The following is a 19,914-nucleotide window of genomic DNA, read 5'->3' on the forward strand; positions in this document are numbered from 1 at the left end:
AATAGATTCTATGTAGGGTCAAAGTAGGTTTAATGTAGTGACAAAGAAGATTTAGTGTTGGTTAAAAGTTAGTTAACCGTTAGATTCGAATCCCCAAAATCCCCCGAGTAACGAGTTTCAAGTGAATCTGATGAATTTAAGAAAAATTCGTCCGCCATATTGGACCCGCCATTTTGAATTTTTAAAATCTGACTTCAGATTCGTAATCAGCAGCCAAAAATCTGAAGAGAACCATTTCGGCTGAATTTTTTGGACATTATTATTGGAGTATAAATGTGAAGCTGCTATATTTTTTAATTGGACATGGTCAACTTTGACCCCCTATATTTCTTAAACGGGGCATATGCTTATCTTGAAATTTTGCAGGGATTTTTGGGTCATCATAAGTAACCACTTGGCATAAAAAAAGTTTCAAAAATCGAGATACCGAAAACGGGCATTTTTTGCATGAGGCTCTTTCTCGCTCGAGTTCGAGTGATGTCTCGCTCGTGAGTAGAATGAATCGCCGAGTATCCCCCCCGCTCGAAATCGCAGAGCGGAGCTGAAAATATTTCTCGGCGTTCAGGCAACGTCTCGCTCGAGGATGACCGTGAAATTTCCTCGAAAGAAACTTGACGACTCGATCGAGGGGATTTCTTCTTCGGGTGGAACTCCCCTCGACGAGCGGGATGACGTCTGAATTCTCCGCCCTGAGCGTCAGATAAATATCTTCGGAGGTGGATTCGCCGCCGTCGCAGGAACACGTCCATTTCTAATCGACTTTCTTCCGCTTTCCCTTTCTCTCTCTCTCTCTCGCTCTCGAGAAATTCAGACAGCTCGTCGCGAATCCTTCCGTCAGCGCGCGAGACGACAATCGCAGGATCGGCCGGCGCGGAATTTAGCACGCGCTTTCGCTCGGGGGTGCCCCGCGCATTTAAAGGACCCCGATACGCCGGGCCGGACACAACAGACATAGAGTGTTTGCGGGTCTCTCCATCTCTCTCCCTCGAGTGGGCTATTTTTTGAGCGGGATAAACGCGCCGGAAGTATTCCCGGCACGGAGAAGCGCTCCAGGCGAAATGAGAAGTCGGGCGGTGAAGAAACTACGAAGGGAGTCGAAGCGGGCGGTGGAACCCACGGTACCCACGTTGCAAGCTTGGGGTGGCTGGGGGCGCGACGGGAGGGGAAAGGGGTGGGGGAGTGGCAACGAGCACACACAGCAGGCGGCAGCCACCACGTGCGCGCGTCTACTACGGAACTGCGGGCGTCATCGATCGCGCGCGGATTAATCTAACTTCGGCTTGGAGCGTCGAAGCGCGGCAGCTCACGGCCGGCAAATTCGCTTTCAGGGCCCAAGGGAGAGCTGGGACCGCAGGGCATGCCCGGGCTCAACGGAACCGAAGGTGATCCCGGTATCCAAGGACCTCCCGGATTACCAGTAAGTAGAACGCAAATGAGAAATGTTTCACCCAAATCCCCACTCCCGCGCCGTAATTTCCCGCGTTGTAATATTCGGAGCACGGGGGCGTTTTGCCGAGACAGCGGGAACTCTTATCGTCGGATTTTCACGCGAATGCTACGGCCGATATGTAACCACCGCCGAAGCGAGGAGAGAACGCGCGGGCAAGATTTCCGGGAGTTGCGGAACGCGATCGAGCGTGTTACACGCCGCGCGTCTCGGAAGCTGCAGAAAACGGACGTTCCTCTCGTGAATTATTCAGTTATTTGTGGCGTATACCGGGTGTCTCAGAGGTAGTCTCAGAGGCCAGATTGCGCTAAATGTAAAAATAAGAAAAAGAACAATATGCAGGGTATCCCATTTTAAAGAGAATTTTTAAAATCCCATTTTAAAATCCTCACTCAAATATCTCAGAAGCACTGCGTTAAATCGAGAAATGTTTCGGACAAAAAGTTGTTCGGTTTGAAAAGGGGGACATGAGACAGCGATAGCGTTTTGTTTACAGATGGTCCCACTTTCGAGATATTCACTGATCGTCAATTCTCTTAAATGGAAGTCGCAATTTTTGTATTATATCATCTTTTTCTAACAATTAATTTGAACAACTTTGTCTGAGACACTTTTTTACTTGCCTAACATTCTTTGAGATATTTAAGGAAAACTTGGTAACTTTTTCAATATTTAACTTACGATATCTCGCTAACTATTTGTCGAAGGAAAGAATACTTACTAAATATAGTACTAGGTTCTTTTTTACTTTATTTAATCTATCTAAGGATATATTGCTACGATAATGCCCTAACTTTTGTTAACTTATCGACCTTTGGAAATTTCAAAATTATCAAATTAACAAAAGTCGGGGCGCTATTGTTACAATATATTCTTGACATCAAATAGAGTAGAAAAGTTTAATATCATTTTTTCTTCCCTTGTCCCCCTTCAAACCAAACTAAATTTTTCAATTTAACGCAGTGTTTCTGGGATATTTGAGTGGACCCTTTAATATGGGACACCCTATATATACACGTGTCCGCAGAAGCTTCGTTGAAAGATCACGAATCATGAAATGTGCCACGAATGAATAATACTAATAATGTTGATAATAGATTATATGGGTCTCTGAAGACGTAAACTGGCTTAATATACAAAGATGTCGCGTTCGCGGACGATTGCGATCGATGGTTCGCTCGACTTCAGCTTTAACCGAGCGCGACATCGAGCGGTTCGATAGAGTGCAAATATGCGGTGCGGACGAATAATTATTTTTTACAAACCGTTCTATATAGGTTGACGAGGCAGCGTTACGAAAGGAAATGTTTTAAATTCTCCTTATTTCTCTGTTGTAACTGTTTAACAAAGCTTTCGCGAGCGTTAAAGCCGCGAAATATGCTGTATATACATAATATGTCTGGAATTATAATATCGAGAACATCTCGCGCGATATTCCGAGCTTTTTTAGAACTCGGGAAAAATTACATTAGCGGGAAACATCGCACATCTCGGCTGTTTCGCGGACCGGTAATTGAATATTTCTGTCGTCACTGGGTTTTCGAGACCGCAACGCCACATTGTGAGCGCCGCTGAATTCAATTGAAGGACGCAAAGCGCATTATCGTGTAATATTCAGAACGATTTTTCCTACCACCCATGGAAAGCGATACACGATCTCGCGATATTATTCAAAGTGTTTCAGAAAAAGGGCTGCATGTAATTATATTTTTACCGAGCAAACAGAAGAGTTCCTATAAAGATAGTGCCTGAAACGCTCGGCCGAACAATCTCGGCCCGAGGCGAGGTTAGGTTAAGAGAGAGAGAGAGAGAGAGAATCAATTTCGATGTCGACGTGATCCATGCGAAATTACATCTATTGAAATGAATTTAAAAGGTAAAAAAGAAAAATAAATCGAAAGGGAGATCCTCAAAGTGTCCGCCAACAATCCAGCAAACGGACGAAAAGGAGTCAAGTGGACTCGACGATCGAAACAAATATTATCGTGTGCAACAACATTAACATCGAAATTAATTCTTTGAATCCCGAGCCTCCCCGGCCTCTCTTTCTGCGGCGAACTTTGCCGGCGAGCGAGCGGCGAGTCCATGGCATATTACGTACGTCGCGCTAGTGTCTGTCTCTCTTCAGGGAATTTCCGGACCGAAAGGTGAAAAAGGCGAGTACGGCGACATCGGTCCCCCCGGGCTCATGGGGCCGCCGGGTCTACCTGGGCCGCCGGTACGTAATGACTGTAACGCGGGGCCTCACTGGGGCCCCCTTCTCATAAACACTGTTTCTTTACGCGCGATTCCGCCTGTCGACAGGGCTACCCCGGGCTGAAGGGCGAAAAGGGGGAGAAGGGCGAATCGGTGAGTGCGCGTTCGTGAAGGTAACGTGTTGCGCTCGCGCGTCCTGTTGCGCTCGTCGTGCAGCGCGGCCCACGATCGATTTATTCGTCGGGCGTTTTATCTTTTTGCTCCTTTTTTTTTTGTTTTTGCGAAACTCATTATTTGCATATCGTTTGCATGTTTATCGCGCTCGGTATTTTTTCCCGGTCTTGTCTCTTTTTTTTTAGTCGATTTTTGGCTTTCAACATCGCGTGTCAGCGGCGCCGCGCGTGCGCGATAGCCGCAAATCCCGGCGGAGCGAACTCCGGCGGAAACTGATTTTTATTCGGCATCTCAATTTAAGTATGCTTCCATTATCGAAGAATAATATGGGCATATCTATTACGGGACGATCGTTCGATGAGCGCAGCTGTCGCGCGTTCGCCCGGTCGACCGCGTAGCCGTTGTCTGTGTGTATGCGTGCGTGCGTGCGTGCGTGCGTGCGTGCGTGCGTGCGTGTGTGTGTGTGTGTGTGTGTGTGTGTGTGTGTGTGTGTGTGTGTGAATGTGTATACTATTTTTCGATTCCATTGTACGCTCGTCGTACAGCGGCTGCACGATCGATCGGCGCGATCACGAGAGAACGCGGTACGAAATTGCGGTTTTCCACCGCGGGGAAGTGTGTTAAACGGGACCTCACGATAAAATGAATTTCTTTTCATGGCGGGACATCGACCTTCCCATCCGTAGAAGTACAAAAAGCTCCGGCGAAGACAGGTACGTGTGACAGAGAGGGCCAGGGCAGAGGAGAGATCTCGCATCGGCGACTTGCGCCCGATCGGCAGTGTTGTGTTCGGATGAGGTCTCGAACCCTCGAACACTAGGATGTTTTTGTTAGAACGGGCGAATTTTCACCAAATAATTTTTTTATTATTTTTTTTTTAGTATACATGAACCGTAAATATTTATATATAACATTACTACTGTGATCAAAAAATAAGGTGAATTTTTCATTTAAACTTAAAGCGGGTACTATGAAATCATGAAATTATTTTTCGGTGGGTTGGTAACACTGTCTTTGACATCTATGCAGAGTTTCATGTCAATATATTCAATTGCTGCGGAGCTATACGTGTTTTCGTAAACATACAAAAGTGAGTTTTTCGATTTTTACTATGTCTGATTTTGTCGAGCAAAGAATTTGCATTAAATTTTGTTTGTGGAATGAATATTCTGCCGCGGAAACGTTGAGGATGTTGCAGAAGGCCTTTGGTGATAAGGCTATGTCGCAAAAAAATGTTTACAAGTGGTACAAAGATTTCAAAGAAGGCCGAGAACGAGTTCAAGACGAACAGCGCCCCGGACGACCATCAACATCTACCGATGAAAGCCACGTCAAGGAAATCAAAGATCTGCTGTTCGAAAATCGTCGCTTGACAATTAGAGACCTTGCTGATGCTACGGGCATTTCATTTGGACCGACCCAAACCATTTTAAAAGATGTTTTGTGTCTCAAACGCATCAAATCTCGATTGCTTCCAAAAACCGTCCCACACTGCATTCTTGTTCTTCGAGAACATTTCGCCAAAAGTTCGACCCATATCGTTCCACAACCACCGTATTCGCCTGATTTAGCACCGTGCGACTTCTGGCTGTTCAACAAACTCAAAAGACCGCTCCGGGGACACCGTTTCGACTCGATTGAGGAGATCAAAGCCGAATCGAAGAAAGTATTGAAGGCCATCCCGGAAAAAGACTTCTCTGACTGTTGACGAGGATTGGAAGAAACGTTGGCACAAGTGCATTGTGTCGGACGGGGAGTACTTTGAAGGCGATGAAATTGATTTGGAAGAACAAATAAAGATTTTTCATTTTATAAATAAATTCACCTTATTTTTTGATCACAGTAGTAGTAAATTCTATCACCGCTGTGTGCTGCTATCCAGTGGCAAGAGTTAAAGAAACATCATCGGGTGAATCTTCACCCGTCCCAGTGTTTAGGGGTTAAAATTAATCGGATGACGACGAGATGGGACATGTACAAGTTCGTCTTGGTGCTTTGTCCTGCTTGCGGACGAAGCCTGACGCAAACCCCCAGCCACGGTGCCGTCTGATACAGGTGTGGTACAGACGCATACCGTCTGCGTGCGGCGTGAGAGCAAATATTTGAGATTTTCTGCACATCCGCAGAGCGACATGGAGCGAATTATCCGCGAGCGTCATCTCAGATAATTCAGTAAAGAGAACACTTCTCGACTTTTCGGGATGCACGGAGACGAAGATTACCTTCGTTGTTGTTGCGAATGTAATTCGTTGTTACATCTCGCCTCGTTACACTTACAACATATAAAAAGAAGTTAATATATTCGTTATCCGGATATCACCCAAAAAAAAAATAATTTCAGAACAGACGGAATCATCTAAATTTTAGAGGATTTTATTCTTACATATGACCTCAAAAGGATTCCTCTAAGATTAAGAGGAAAATATTATAAATATATATTATTCTTAAAGTTGGAAGAATTATATGTTATAAGGCAAATCTTGATTTTAATATAAATTTCCTCTTATACACACAGATTATTTAGTCTTTTTTTAAGAGGGTTATTATTTATTCTTACTTTATTTATTTTATTCTTGTTGATTATATACGTTCCTTTATAGGGAAAGGAGAGAAAATTATTATGAAACCGTCCGGGAGAAATTCTGGTTAAATTTTTCTATACTTTCTGCTGAAAAAGTAGGAAAAGCATAAATTTATAATTTTAAGTACTCTAAATGGCATTTAATGTTTATAACGCGATACGATAAATGGATATGTGTACATACTTACGCGGAAATATGGGCCAGTATGGATCTTTAAGTTGATTTTCTCCAAAAATTCTTGAACTTGGTTCATGACGAAATGACAATCGGGAAAAACGACACAAACCAAATAACAATCTCTCTTCCTTCTCCCTTTGTTCTAGAGGTTGTCTATAAAAAATAAAATGTAACGTCATATGCACTCTTCGTCATATGTCTCTGTGTGAGTAGATGGAAGAGGGAAAACACCAACAGACGTTCTTCTTGATACAAGAGGAAAATTAATTGATATAAAGAGGAAATCCTCTTGAAATAAGAGGAAAACATTTGGAATAATATCTAATAAATTTCAGATGAATAGTTCACTTTAATCGCTTTATCGAAAGAGGAATCCTATTTCTGTAAAAGGCTTAGAATACGAGAGACTATGGGAAAGATCACTTTACAAATAGAATACTTTCTTTTTGGGTGTAGAGATACTTGATGCCGGAAACTCGGGAACGATCGTCTCTGTATAATTGGACCCGTTTCGTCTGTCTGGTAGATTCGATTTGTCAGACAGCAACGCAAGCACTGCCGGTCGGCGAGGAAGGCGCTCGCGCGAACGCATTTCTCGCGATATTAACAAACGCGTATCTGTTGCAGGGAGACGGCACGTTTGAGGTGAACGCCGGGGAAATGGTAAGTCGCCGCGATCGCGTGTCGGCGTGTTTTTTGCGAAGGGAAAAAAGGAAGAGAGGAGAGAGAGAGAGAGAGAAAGAGAGAAACAGCGGGAAAAAAATCGTCGAAATTCGGAAACAATATCACTTTGCTCTCGCGCGTTTTCCGCCCGATCGGCTTTTAAATGTGTGCTCGACCGCGCCGCGACATCGACTTTACGCTTCGTTACGGCCTCGTTTCGCGAGAATTGCGTCGCCCTTTGCAGCGCGTGCGCGCGCACGGCAGTTTATGGAGATTATAAAGCAATCGCCCGAGGGCACAAATATTGCCAAACGAAATCTGTTTTCATTTCCGGATTTCACGATACATTTGTGCGGAATGGAATTTTTATGACGACGCGCACGGAAAAAAGAGAAACAGAAGGGATAGGGAGGGAGAGTGAATGAAAAACGCGAACGCGCGACAGGCGAGCTTCAGCAAATATTGTTCGATTAAACCTGTCGCAAGATTCCTCTGTCTTTGTCTCCGCTTTCAACTCAAGTTAGATCGCGGAAGCGCTTCTCTCTCTCTCTCTCTCTCTCTCTCTTTCTATCTCTGTTTATTTATTTATCTCTTATTTATCTCTCCCCAATCGCGCGACAGCGGCATGTATTTTCTCTTTGTCTTTGTCCCTGTTCGACCGACGCTGTTATTCGATGCGCAGATAATGGGACCGCCCGGACCTCCGGGACCAGCTGGCACCCCCGGACTGCAGGGTCCGCCTGGGATCAAGGGTGACAGAGGACACGATGGCGCCAAGGGCGATCCTGTCAGTAACTATTACCTATCTGTCGCGCGGCCGCGCGTAGAACGTAGACAAAAAAGCGCAGTCTCGAGCGCCCGCAAGACCAATATCGATCCCTCCCTCGGGGCTGTAATCGGCGAATAACGATCGACCGATCGATCTCGATCGCGGCGCGGAATTATCGGAAAAAAAAAAAAAGGAAAGAAAAAATATTGCCGCGGTCGGTCGCAATCGCGGTGACAAATAGCGTTGTTACGCGTCGTATTAATATAGCTTCCAGCCGGGCCGCCGTGCAACGGCGGAAAATAACGGGGGGGAAAACGGCCAATGGCCGCTCGTTGGCTCATAACGGTCGCGTGTATCGCGCGATTCGACGTTGCAAATCGTTAATTGAAATGACGAATACTACGTGAATACACAGGGTGTTCGGGAAGGAAGAGAGGCTCCGAGAGATTCACAGAGTAAAAAGCGCGCGAACGAAATTGCCTTAGCAAGATCGACGAAATATTCGCTCATAATTCGAAAAGGTCTGACTCTTCGAGGCGCAAGTTCACCGAGAGCACGTCTTTACCGCGAGTACCGGCCTGCAAGCCTGGGACTTTCTTTCAAACACCCTGTGTAATAAGGTCGACTTGTGACCCGTCCGTGAAACGGGTCGTGGGGGCCACGTCGCGCGACATCGTTCAAAAAAGCCGAGGAGAACCCTTCGCGCACGCGCGCGCGCGAGCGCGAAGAAGAGGGCGGGAGAGGCCGCGCTTGCGATGACTCTCGAGGCGTGAAGCTATTCACGTGGAGACCTTTGAGATCACCTTCGCATGCGATACACTCTCGTTCTCACGCGTCGCTCTTTCTTTTTCACGTTGCAGGGAGAAAAGGGTGGCAAAGGGGATCCTGGTCCGATGGGACTGCCCGTACGTATTTTCTCTCCAGATTACACACACACACACACACACAGAGAAAAATACATGCGCACACGCATATACACGTAGTCTTAAGCGTGCTCTAAACACGGATGTAGGACGCGCAGAAACAACGACGCTAAAGCGAACATCGCCGGTAAGCTCGGTCTGCGCGGCGTTTTTCCGGAAACTTGCAGTCGGAAAATTCGGCGAAAGATCCTGTCGAGCGCGACGATTGTATAGAAGATGAGACTCGGGCCGTTTCCATCTCCCAATTCTCCCTCGGTCGATCGGTGACCAGGGGGAGACGGAAAAAGACCGTGGAGGGGAAAGCGGGGGAGTTTAAGGGGATGCCAAAGCGGGGTGACGAGTTCGGGAAATGTCGATGACGATCGACGCAGTGAGAGAGAAGGTTTTGTTGAATCAGCAAAACACCGCAAATAACCGCAACAACAAATGGTTTGTTAATGCGGGACGGTAAATTGAACACCGTTGTGGTGACAAATAATTCGTTACTTGTAATGGCAACACGGTGACGCTAATCCTATTCGCGTTTCTTGCACACAATCTCGGCTGAACGTTGCGATACTTTTCTCCGAGGTGGTTTTCCTGAGAATGACTAACAAGTAGAGATGTGCGAACTATTCGAATTCGAATCGAATCCGAGTAATTTGAATGGGAATCAAATACATTATCGTTTGCATGCATCAGCTACAAAACGAGTCATCTGGGCCTATATATGTTCGAACCCTTAACTTGTAATTAACTTAATTTATAATTAATAACTTAATTGTAAATTACTTTAAACATTTAAATATATATTTTACTTCAAGACGATATTACAATATATCAATATTCCCTTTCATATTAAAATTTTCCATCATTATTTGCATGTTTAATAGTCATGTTAAATTTTTTAATGATTCGATTCGAATTCGAATGAAATTCATAGATTCGACTCGATTCGAATTCGAATTTAAAAAATGAGATTCGATTCGATTCGATTCGACATAAAAATTCTTGATTCGCATATCTCTACTAACAAGGAACGTCCGCGAAATATGTCTCCGATTTCGATGAAACTTGGCATATTTGTAAAGTAGAAAAAAAAATAAGAAAACAAAATAAGAAACCTATTTTTATACCGGCAGTGGCTCAGATTCAAGGGATGAAACTACCCCTCAAGGTTTCATCCCTTTTATGCTATCTCGATAGTTATTGCAGACAGGGAAAAACTTTTTAAACAAAAACTGTACGACATGAAAAACCGTACAATTTTCTCCGTACTTCGCGGATGTTCCTTGCAAGAAAGAAATTCCTATCGGATGTGCGAGGCGCTGCGGAGCTCCCGGGAGAACAGTGTCTGTGAAGCTTCAATCGCGCACAGGGATCTCCCGCGCCGCTTGGTCTCGTCGTATTTAGCGGGCAACGCGATCGCGCGAATGCGGAAGTACCTCCGAAATTTTCGACGCGTAATATTCGGCAGTTTCGGGAGGCGCTCCCCGTGAAATTCGCCTCGGCACGGCGGCGCGAGCCACGACACTTTTGCATCGAACAAATATTTGCGCCGACTGTGCGACAGTTCGAGGTGTCAATCTGCAAAATTTTTCATCCCTCTCGTCGCGCCCAACAACGCCAACCTGCCTCCGCGCGTGCGATACGATACGCGATAAAAGTCAGCACACTTTCCGCCGCTAAACTTTTCGAGCGTGGCGTCCCCTTAAGCGTGGGGGGAGGGTAGAAGAGGGCCGATAGGCTGCGAACGATTCGAATTGGATGATGGTAACATTGTCGCGGAGCATTCACCGCACGAGAGAACGACGCGATAACATACAATTAACACAATTAACAAAGTGGACTTTATCGGCGAAACAAAATACACAAGAGAAAAAGAAAGAGAGAGAGAGAGAGAGAGAGAAGGGGGGAGGAAGAGAGGAAAGAAAAGTGCGTTGCACGCGCGACGTTTTCACGCACACACATGCAGGTACTCGCGCGAGAATTAGCAACAAAAACATCGAGCGAAAGCTTAGAGCTCTCTTCCTCTCTTTCTCTCCCTGTATGTACCAGGTCTGTAAATATGAAACCGGAATTTGCCCATAGATGGCCCTAGCCCTGTCAATGTAGTTACCGTCAAACCGCGTCATTGGCGCCATTTCCATTTGTTGACATCTGACAAAGATTTTCAACTCACAACAATACAAGTTTCATACAACAGCATTGGTTGTAATAGCGTTGAACATGTCGAATTTGGTGCCTGGAAGCTACGATTTGCGGACAGCATTGATCTTCTGTTACCACTTGAAGAAAACTGCTGCAGAATCGCATCGAATGCCTGTCGAGGCTTGCGGTGAGCATGCTTTTGGTAAATCACAGTGCTTTGAGTGGTTTAAAAAAATTCAAACGTGGCGATTTTGACGTGAGAAACGAAGAACGTGGCAGACCACCGGAAAAGTTTGAAGACAGCGAATTGCAAGCATTGTTGGATGAGGATGACGCTCAAACGCAACAACAACTCGCGGATCAATTTGATGTGACGCGAGGAGCCGCCGTCTCCATACATTTGAAAGCCGTGGGAAAGATCCAGAAGATGGAAAAATGGGTTCCACATGAACTGAATGAAAGACAGCAGGAAGACCGAAAGACCACTTGCGAAATGCCGCTCGCCAGGTACAAAAGAAAGTCATTTCTCCATCGAATTGTGACTGGCGATGAGAAGTGGATATATTTTGAGAATCCTAAGCGTGAAAGATCATGGGTAACTCCAGGCGAACCATCGACATCGACTGCAAGGCCTGATCGCTATGGACGGAAGACAATGCTCTGTGTTTGGTGGGATCAGAAGGGTGTGATCTATTATGAGCTGCTAAAATCTGGCGAAACCGTTCATACTGAACGCTACCGACAACAAATGATCGATTTGAATCAAGCTTTGCGTGAAAAACGACCAGAATATCAAAAAAGGCAACACAAAGTGATTATGCTTCATGATAATGCACCATCGCACACAGCAAAACTGGTGAAGGAAACGATTGAGGCGTTTAGTTGGGAAATACTTTCGCACGCGGCTTACTCACCAGACTTGGCTCCGTCCGATCGCTACTTATTTGCATCGATGGGACACGCACTTGCTGAGCAGCGCTTCACTTCTTACGAAAATGTACGTAAATGGCTCGATGACTGGTTTGCCTCAAAAGAGCAACAGTTTTTTTGGCGTAGCATCCACAAATTGTCAGACAGGTGGGAAAAATGTATAGCTAGCGATGGGCGATACTTGGAATAAAATATTTTTTATCATTTTCATATAATAAACGCGTATTTTCTATACAAAAATTCCGGTTTCATACTTACATACCTGGTATGTGTGTATACATCGTCCTGCTATAGAGAAGCGCGCGAGGTCAGCACCTGCGCGCGAGACTCTTGCGGAATCGCCAAACCGTCCACCAACCAACCACCAACCAACCAATCCCGACAGTATCCACGCAGTTACACACCTGCGAAAGACACAGCTGACGGACCTCTGTCTATCTACTTTCAGGGCCCCATGGGACTGAGGGGAGAGTCCGGAAAGCCCGGGGATTCCGGGAAACCTGGCGCGATGGTAAGAACGCGGACCTCCCGCTCCTAACGTCATCGTTACTTGGCGTCGCCGCCGTCGCCGCGGAATTCGCTGATAAGCCGATAAAGTGCGTTTATTTATCGCGCCTGCGAGCAGCCCCAGCAGCGGCGCACCGTCGTCCCCCCCGCCTCTCGGTTGCCTCTCGGCTGCTTTTCTGCGTGTACATAAAGGACGAAGGGGAGGAGGAGAATGAGAAGGAGAAGAAGAAGAAGGAGGAGCAAAGCGAAGCCGGCGCGGCCGGAAAGAGAGATCAGAGAGAAAAGGATAGATAGATAGAGAGAGAGAGAGAGAGAGAGGGAGAGAGAGAGAGAGAGAGAGAGACAGAGAGAGAGGGGCGAACTCGAGAGGCGAGCGGACGAAGGCGTGGAGACACAGAAAGAGAAAGGGGGAGAGAGAGAGAGAGAGAGAGAGAGAGAGAGAGAGAGAGAGAGAGAGAGAGAGAGGGAGAGAGGGAGAGATCACAGCTTCCGTCGCGTGCCGCCAATCGCGTTAGATATCGATATAGGCCGTAATCGCGAAGCGTGTCTGCGTCGGTCCGCACGGATCCGCCGTTTCTCCTCTCGACCTGGCGCTCGCCAGCGCCAGAGGGATCGCCGATAACGCTGTAATCGTTCATCATTAGCCGGGGCGGCCGAACGACGAGCTCCCGGCGTCAGGGCGTCTTTGCGTGTGGGAGACTCGACTCGATTCTCGACGTCGTCGATGCTCGCCGAGGCTCGAGCCGCCTCCTCGGCTTGTGTGCGTATATCGCTGAATCGCAGTCGAATGTCGGGCAGCCGGGGGTTGCAGAGGAAGAGAGCACCGGGTATCAGTCCGCGCGGGGACGAAGCGAGCAGGACGCGGAGGCTGCTCCCACAGCCGGCGATCTCGTAATCCCGTCGCGGCGCTCGCAGACCCGAGAAGCAGCGATTCGCGATCGGGAGAGGAAGAATTGGTGGCGCGGAAGCCGAAGATCGCGGGAACGGACGCGGAAGGAACGTCTTCCAGGCTCCGCCGAGGCTCGGCGTGTCGGCGACTAGAGGCGCACGCAGGGGCGACGGGACAGTATTTTGGGAGATCCTGCGGCGGATTCTCTATACGGTGGCGATCGCCATGCACGTATCCGTCGCGTCCTTTCGCTCGCCGACGTTCGCCGACGGGGGAAGCTCAGCTCGCGAGGACTTTGACCCTTCGCGAGGAAGCTTCTCGCGCGAACTCGCCGAGTTATCACCGGCTGCAGAGAACGCCCGGTTGTCGCGCTCGCGAAAGTATGAAGAAAGAAGTCCTTCTCTTCCCGTGTCCTTCGCCGTGACAAATCCGAGACGCGCTAAGGCGAGCGTCCCAATTAGTGACGGTATCGCGATTTGTGACAGTTACAACCGTTTTCTTCCTCTGCGCGGTGATAAGTGTAGGGAAGATCGGACAGATTGGCTACTTGCAGTTGTCTACTTCAACGAATCTCAATATCGATGTACACAAAAGTAAACAAACACTTTTACACATTCTCTCCTTCTTTACAATTTCTGTCTTTAACGCACTACGAGTTTCTAGCACCGAGAATTGATAAATCAGCCACAGATTTATCCCAAGCACTAAAAAACTTGGCAAACTTTGTGACGAATTATAACCCAAAATTTTCCCCAAATTATCAGTCGCAACAAACTTTGGATAAAATCAAGAGACGTAATAAATGCCTCGCAAGCGCACTACTACCGACGGCGACGGCTCAGGTTCGTCCGTTCCCTGCAGATCGGTAATCCGGCAATTTTTCGAGAACCGAATCGCCAATGGCGGAAGAAAACGGTACTTGCCGGCCGTTTCCGGGACAAAGTTCTCCGGGAATAAATGAAGAAGCCTGCCGTGAATGAGAAGAAGACCGCGAACGTCCGAGTTACTCGGCGAAGCCGGGCTCGTATGCTTGGCTCAACGCGATCACCGTTAATTTGCTAATTGCCTTCGCGAGACGAGGGCTCACTCGCTCACCAACTGGGACGTTCGCTTACCTCGCGAGGGACTTCCACCGGATCTCGTAAGGCGACTCGATCGAAGCGACAGAAGCAGAGAAAGGGTAGTCGCGCGACGTTCCCGCCGGATTCTCCAGACTCGGCTCGCGCCGCTTCCCAAGCAAACTGCCCGCCCGGTCGTGCGCCGACCGCGCGTTACGCATCCGCCATCCGTCCTCTAAACTTACTTTATGCGTCGATGCGGCTGATAAGACCCGCACGGACAAGGAGCTCCTCGAGCTCGCGAGAGCGCGCCGCAGGGAAGACAAACAGACTCCGCGCCCGGCCCGCTGAATTTCGTCTCGGCGCGACACGCGCGAGAGCGGACATGCGATTCCATCGAGCCGAGTCGCTCGCTCCGTAGTATCTAGACGCGCAGGAGCAGGATTCCGGGTCCTCTCGGACGGAACGTGGGCCGACGCGGTCTCCGGTTGTCGCGAGGCGCCTCCGGAAGCTCTCCTCCTCCGCGCAAAGCTTCGCAGCTTTGGATCGTCCCGTCGATCCTGCCGGGAGGCAGGAAAGGGGGGAAATTACATGCGATAAATTTGTTGCTATCTATACGGAAAGTACACGCAAACATTTGAACGTGTTTATCGGAAAACACCATTTTCTTAAACTGTCGGCACGATTAAAAAGTCTACGGCAAAAGAACTACTGAACCGAGTAACTTGAAATTTTTACGCAATTTACGCAGTAGACGTGTAGTTTTCAGATACTTGTTTCTTGTACAGTCATTATTTTTTCGAACTTGGCTTCACTGCCTTCATTTTGGCACGGGCCGTAACGGCAACCATATATTTCGAAAATCTTCCTCACATTTTGGTTTCAGAGTAGTGAGAGAGGTCCGGGAATTATGTCGACAGCAAACATAGAGCTCGCAAACGGATGACTGCGTTTGATCTATAATTACAAATCGGATCGGTTCTTGTGATTCAATAAAATTTATTTTATACTTTGAGCATTAACGAATACACTTTGAGAATTTCAAGTCCATTGATCTTACCGTTTCTGTTAAAAAAAAAGAATTTGCAAAAATAGCCTTGGAAACGGCCTTTCGCATGTAATTCCCCCGTTAACCGGAGACACGAAAGATCGAGAAGAGACGGCCGAGACGGGAAATCGTAAAAGGCGAGGGGGCGGCTTGGGGGATTTCTCATCGCGCGAGAATTCGGCCCCGGTTGCGGATGAGAAACGCGGATCCCAGCCTGTCCCGGGCCGTCCGGCGGAATCCACTTTTCCGCGATGCCTCTTCCGGAAATAACTCACTCGGTTTGTACTTAGCGAAAGCCCGTTCTCTCGCGGCGCCCTGATAATAACTCGGTCATTTATCACGATTCTTCTCCGTTCGCGCACCTCGTAGCGTTCCGGCGTATCACGAAGCGTCGTGGATTCCGCGCGCTTATATCACCGGAGATATGCTAACGAAAAGGGGTGACATTAGTGGGGACAGGGAGGAGGATAGCAAACGGGCAGGGAGAAAATCGAGACTCTTGTGATATTCTTGTGATGTTAAAATTAACGAGAACGAGAAATCAAGCGTAATTTCCTCCACGCACCGCGCTGAATGGAGCTTCATTAATTTCGACGTGTGCCGCGAGAGAAAAGGGAAACAGACAGAGACCTCATCATTGCTCGTTACTCCGGCGCGTCGGTGCGGTCTCATCGGCGGGAATCAGGCAATCTCAGCAGCAGCGCCGCGCGCGCGGCCCGCACGAGAAGAGAACGCGTGGTCGGTTAATAATGAAATTCGCGCTGAAAGCTGCAGCGAGCGCGGCTTCCCTCCGACGGTCGCGCGTGGAACAGCTGGACGCGTTTTAAATCATCGCTCAGCGCTTACATAAAGCTTGCATAAAGAAGCGGCAGCGGCAGCGGTAGCAGGGAGCAAGGCGCGGCGAGGTCGAAAGAAGGAAGAAAGAGAGAGAGAGAGAGAGAGAGAGAGAGAGAGAACGGGGGAAATGTCGGTTCGCCCGCTTACATTCGGCGAGACCTTTTACGAGAGTCGTGGGAAACGTCGGTATATCGCGCGAACATCGGTCACAAGGAAATTTCACGTTCGCCTGAACAGTAGTAAAACGTTTCCTCGTGGCCGACCGCCGCGAATAGCAAGTAGCGCGCGCGCGCGCGGACACACACACACACGCGCGCGCGCGCGCGTTCTCGCGTCTCTTTCTCTCGTCCCGTCCGGTTTCGGCTTTTCCGCCAGCCGCGATCCCGTCGGGTGCACTACCGTGCTATTGATAGTTCGTGATACTTTACCGCGGGACTTCGACATAGCTCAGAAACACGGGTACGACACTTTTGTCGATAATAAAGTAGACATTGACCGCGCGCGCGCGCGTGTGTGTGTGTGTGTGTGTGCGCGCGCGTGCGTGCGACGCGGTCTCACGTGTGTGTAACCGTAGACGTTCCGCGATGGCGAGTAATCCTCGACCGACTCGCCGCAGGCTTTTTCTTCAAAGAGAATATTTTGCATACACGCCGAAGGGGGAGAGAGCGAGAGCGAGAGCGAGAGAAGAATGAAAGAGAGGGAAGAAGGGAAGGTCCGGGAGAGCCCGGATGAGCAGAAATTGCGATGTTCGCGCCGACTCGGGGATCGATCCTTGCGATCCTTTATTATCGAGGTAATTATCGGTGGGCAAGCTTGGCCTAAGAGGATTCTCTTCTTGCCCGAAGTACAACGAGATGTCGATAGCGAGGTATCTTCAAAGGCGACCTTAAGTTGTAGTAGGCAAGTGCCGGAGGTATATTGATTATTCCTCGCGGAGGATAGACGAGTGGTGTGCGCCCGATCGCGTGGAGGGTCGATCGTGCGGGATTGATCCCTCGATGTTGAAACTCCTGCTCGGTCAAGCCGAGCTGATTCTCGCTCGCCGCGAGCGCGACTGGCGCGATTGAATCCGGCTCGCTAAATCGATCGTTGATAATGAGAATCGGACGAATGTTTCCGTCAACGGCCGCTTTCACAATTCCACGCGATTTCGTAATCGCGATAATTTCGTCGCGTGCCTCCGGAGAGAAACGTTAAAACGTCGATAGCCGCCGGCTTCTCATCGATCGCGCCACGCCGAATCGTTTAACGCCGGAACGTTCGGCGCGATCTGTTTTCCGGCGGAGCGGTCGAAATAACGGGTTTTCTTTTTTCCTTTCGGGGGGAGAGGGAGAAAAAAGCATACTTTGCGCGCGGAGGCAAAAATGCTGATTGAGATCTTTCAGAGTTTCATTCAGCGTCCATCAACGGTGTGAAATGCCTCGTATGAAAAGAGAGAGAGAGAGAGAGAGAGAGAGAGAGAGAGAAAGAGAGCCGAGTAATTTTCGCAAGTAATCACAAACCGGTCATCTCGGCCGCTTTGACGGTTCTAGTGTTAAAGCAAGCGCTCCCCGCGCCGATCTGCCACACACCACCGTCGACCCGTCCGATCCGATCGTAATGGAGGAACGAAATATAAGAAGAGGACTCACGAGAGAGAATGTACAGTGTAGAATAACGTCGGCGGTGCTCGGCGCCGTCGGGAGAATCGATGTATCGCAACGGAGACTACTGCGAATGACGCTAGCACTTCGCTCTTGTGTGTACATCCCCGAATAAATTAACGCAGATAATTAAGATTAAGAGGATAAAACTGAACGAGAGAGAGAGAGAGAGAGAGAGAGGGAGATCGAGCGAAAGCGGACGAAACTCCGCCGAGGATCCGGCGGTTCTATTTGGCAATTCCTGTACGTGTAAAGTGTACGACGCCCACATATATTTACACACAAGTATACAAACACTCACACACACACACACACACACACACACACGAACGAACGTATGCGTGGGGCGGCACGAGAAACGCAGTCGCGCAGAGATGCGTAAACCGAGATTATGTATATAAATATACGGGGTGTTTCTCAATCCTCCGTCGACGAGCACTCGGGATTTGCTCGGTGCGCCAAAGCGGACCTTCCTCTCCTTTTATTCGGTGCCTCGGCCGTTCGCAATTATCTCGTTATCTCAGCATCGGCGGAATTAGGAGAGTCCGCTCTACGAGAACGCCCGTAATTATCGATCCTGCGAGAGACCAGGGGGATTATCCACGGTCATTTTAATGCTGAGCCACCGATATAGTCTCGTCGTAACCGAGCATGTGTATAAATACACACAGACAAATACACACACACACACACACACAGCCGGTATACCACACGAGGTAATGAGATCTTCGGCGTCGAGGATATCCGTCAAACGGAACGTGCGTTTCGGCCGCACCGGAAGAATCCCAACGGTTCGTCGACGACGAGCCGTCGAGGGCGCCCCGTATGGCCAATTTGTATGTGTATGTCTGTAAATGTAAGTACATAAGGAATGCATATATATACATATTATACGCACACGTACTTGCGTGTCCGTATGCGGGTATATACACACAGGCTGTCACGCCGTATCGGACGCCCCCCCGCTCGGCCCCGCCCCGCCCCGCCCGCCTTTCGCTGCGGACTCATTCGCGAGTTTAGAATATTGACTCTTTCTCGTTTCGTGTTTGATTCTTTTTTTTTTTTTTTTGGACTTCTTTCTGTCTTGTCGGTTTCCTCTTTTTCCTCTTTCTTGCCCTCCTCGATCCGAGGATCCGGACGGAGAGCGTAATTACAGCAAGTTTCTCAAGACATCGGCTGATTTTAAGAAGTTTCTCGTCTGAATTATACAACTCTGACAGTGTAAATAGTAACCGTTGATTTACCGATTAATTGAAAATGCGGGCTTTACTCTTACAAAAATGTAATTCAAGATCCCGATCGCCGGGATATTTGACGAGCCGAGGAGTCGTCGAGTATTCGCCTCGAGTGCAAAGATCGACTCTGAGAAAGAGAGAGGAAGAGAAAGAGAGGGAGAGAGAGTTTGTAAGTCCACAAGTCCCCGGAGAGAGAGAAAAAAAACGATCGAGTAGTAGTCGTAAGACATTCTGTGTGTATATGTATATATATATATATATATATATATATATGTATGTATGTAGTATATATATATATATATACACACGCGCGCGTTAATTGTTAAGCAGGCGGTGCTCCTCTTGAGCCGATCACACCACACAACCGGCGACCTAATTGCGTATGTGAATACTGACTCTAACAACAGTTTTGTTTTACATTGTCCCGATTAATAAACAGAATGTGCATGTGCCTGTTGTCCTTTGCTTCTAAAACGCCTACCAGATTAATGCTTTCTCACGTTAATCCAGTAACATACAATTATATATATATATATATATATATATACCGCTTTGCATTTTGTGCGCTCCGACTGCGATCCGGCTGTGTGTCGGACAATCGCAACGACTCGCTCGCTCATCTTTATCGCGTTTTCTTCTGTCTCTCTCTGTATTTGCATCTGTCCGCAAGTCTGCAAAACAAGACGACCGAAGACGGGAGGATAAA

At 48.1% G+C, this 19,914-nt stretch overlaps 1 protein-coding gene across 21 annotated transcripts in view; it reads left to right on the plus strand.

Moving 5' to 3' along the window:
• Positions 1–19,914, plus strand: part of LOC105182063 (collagen alpha chain CG42342) — a 253,895-nt gene that overhangs the window by 220,191 nt on the left and 13,790 nt on the right. For 20 of the 21 annotated variants that reach the window (XM_025307771.1, XM_025307765.1, XM_025307769.1 and 17 more), the window contains 8 exons: positions 1,329–1,417; positions 3,576–3,665; positions 3,752–3,796; positions 4,504–4,530; positions 7,204–7,239; positions 7,922–8,026; positions 8,869–8,913; positions 12,440–12,502. The exons of the other annotated variant lie outside the window; for it this stretch is intronic. In XM_025307771.1, the coding sequence (XP_025163556.1) occupies positions 1,329–1,417; positions 3,576–3,665; positions 3,752–3,796; positions 4,504–4,530; positions 7,204–7,239; positions 7,922–8,026; positions 8,869–8,913; positions 12,440–12,502 (500 nt within the window). The remainder of the gene's footprint in view (positions 1–1,328; positions 1,418–3,575; positions 3,666–3,751; positions 3,797–4,503; positions 4,531–7,203; positions 7,240–7,921; positions 8,027–8,868; positions 8,914–12,439; positions 12,503–19,914) is intronic. 21 annotated transcript variants of the gene reach the window in all.

This window comes from Harpegnathos saltator, unplaced genomic scaffold (genome assembly GCF_003227715.2).
Source record: "Harpegnathos saltator strain DR-91 unplaced genomic scaffold, Hsal_v8.6 scaffold93, whole genome shotgun sequence".
Lineage (NCBI taxonomy): Eukaryota > Metazoa > Arthropoda > Insecta > Hymenoptera > Formicidae > Harpegnathos > Harpegnathos saltator.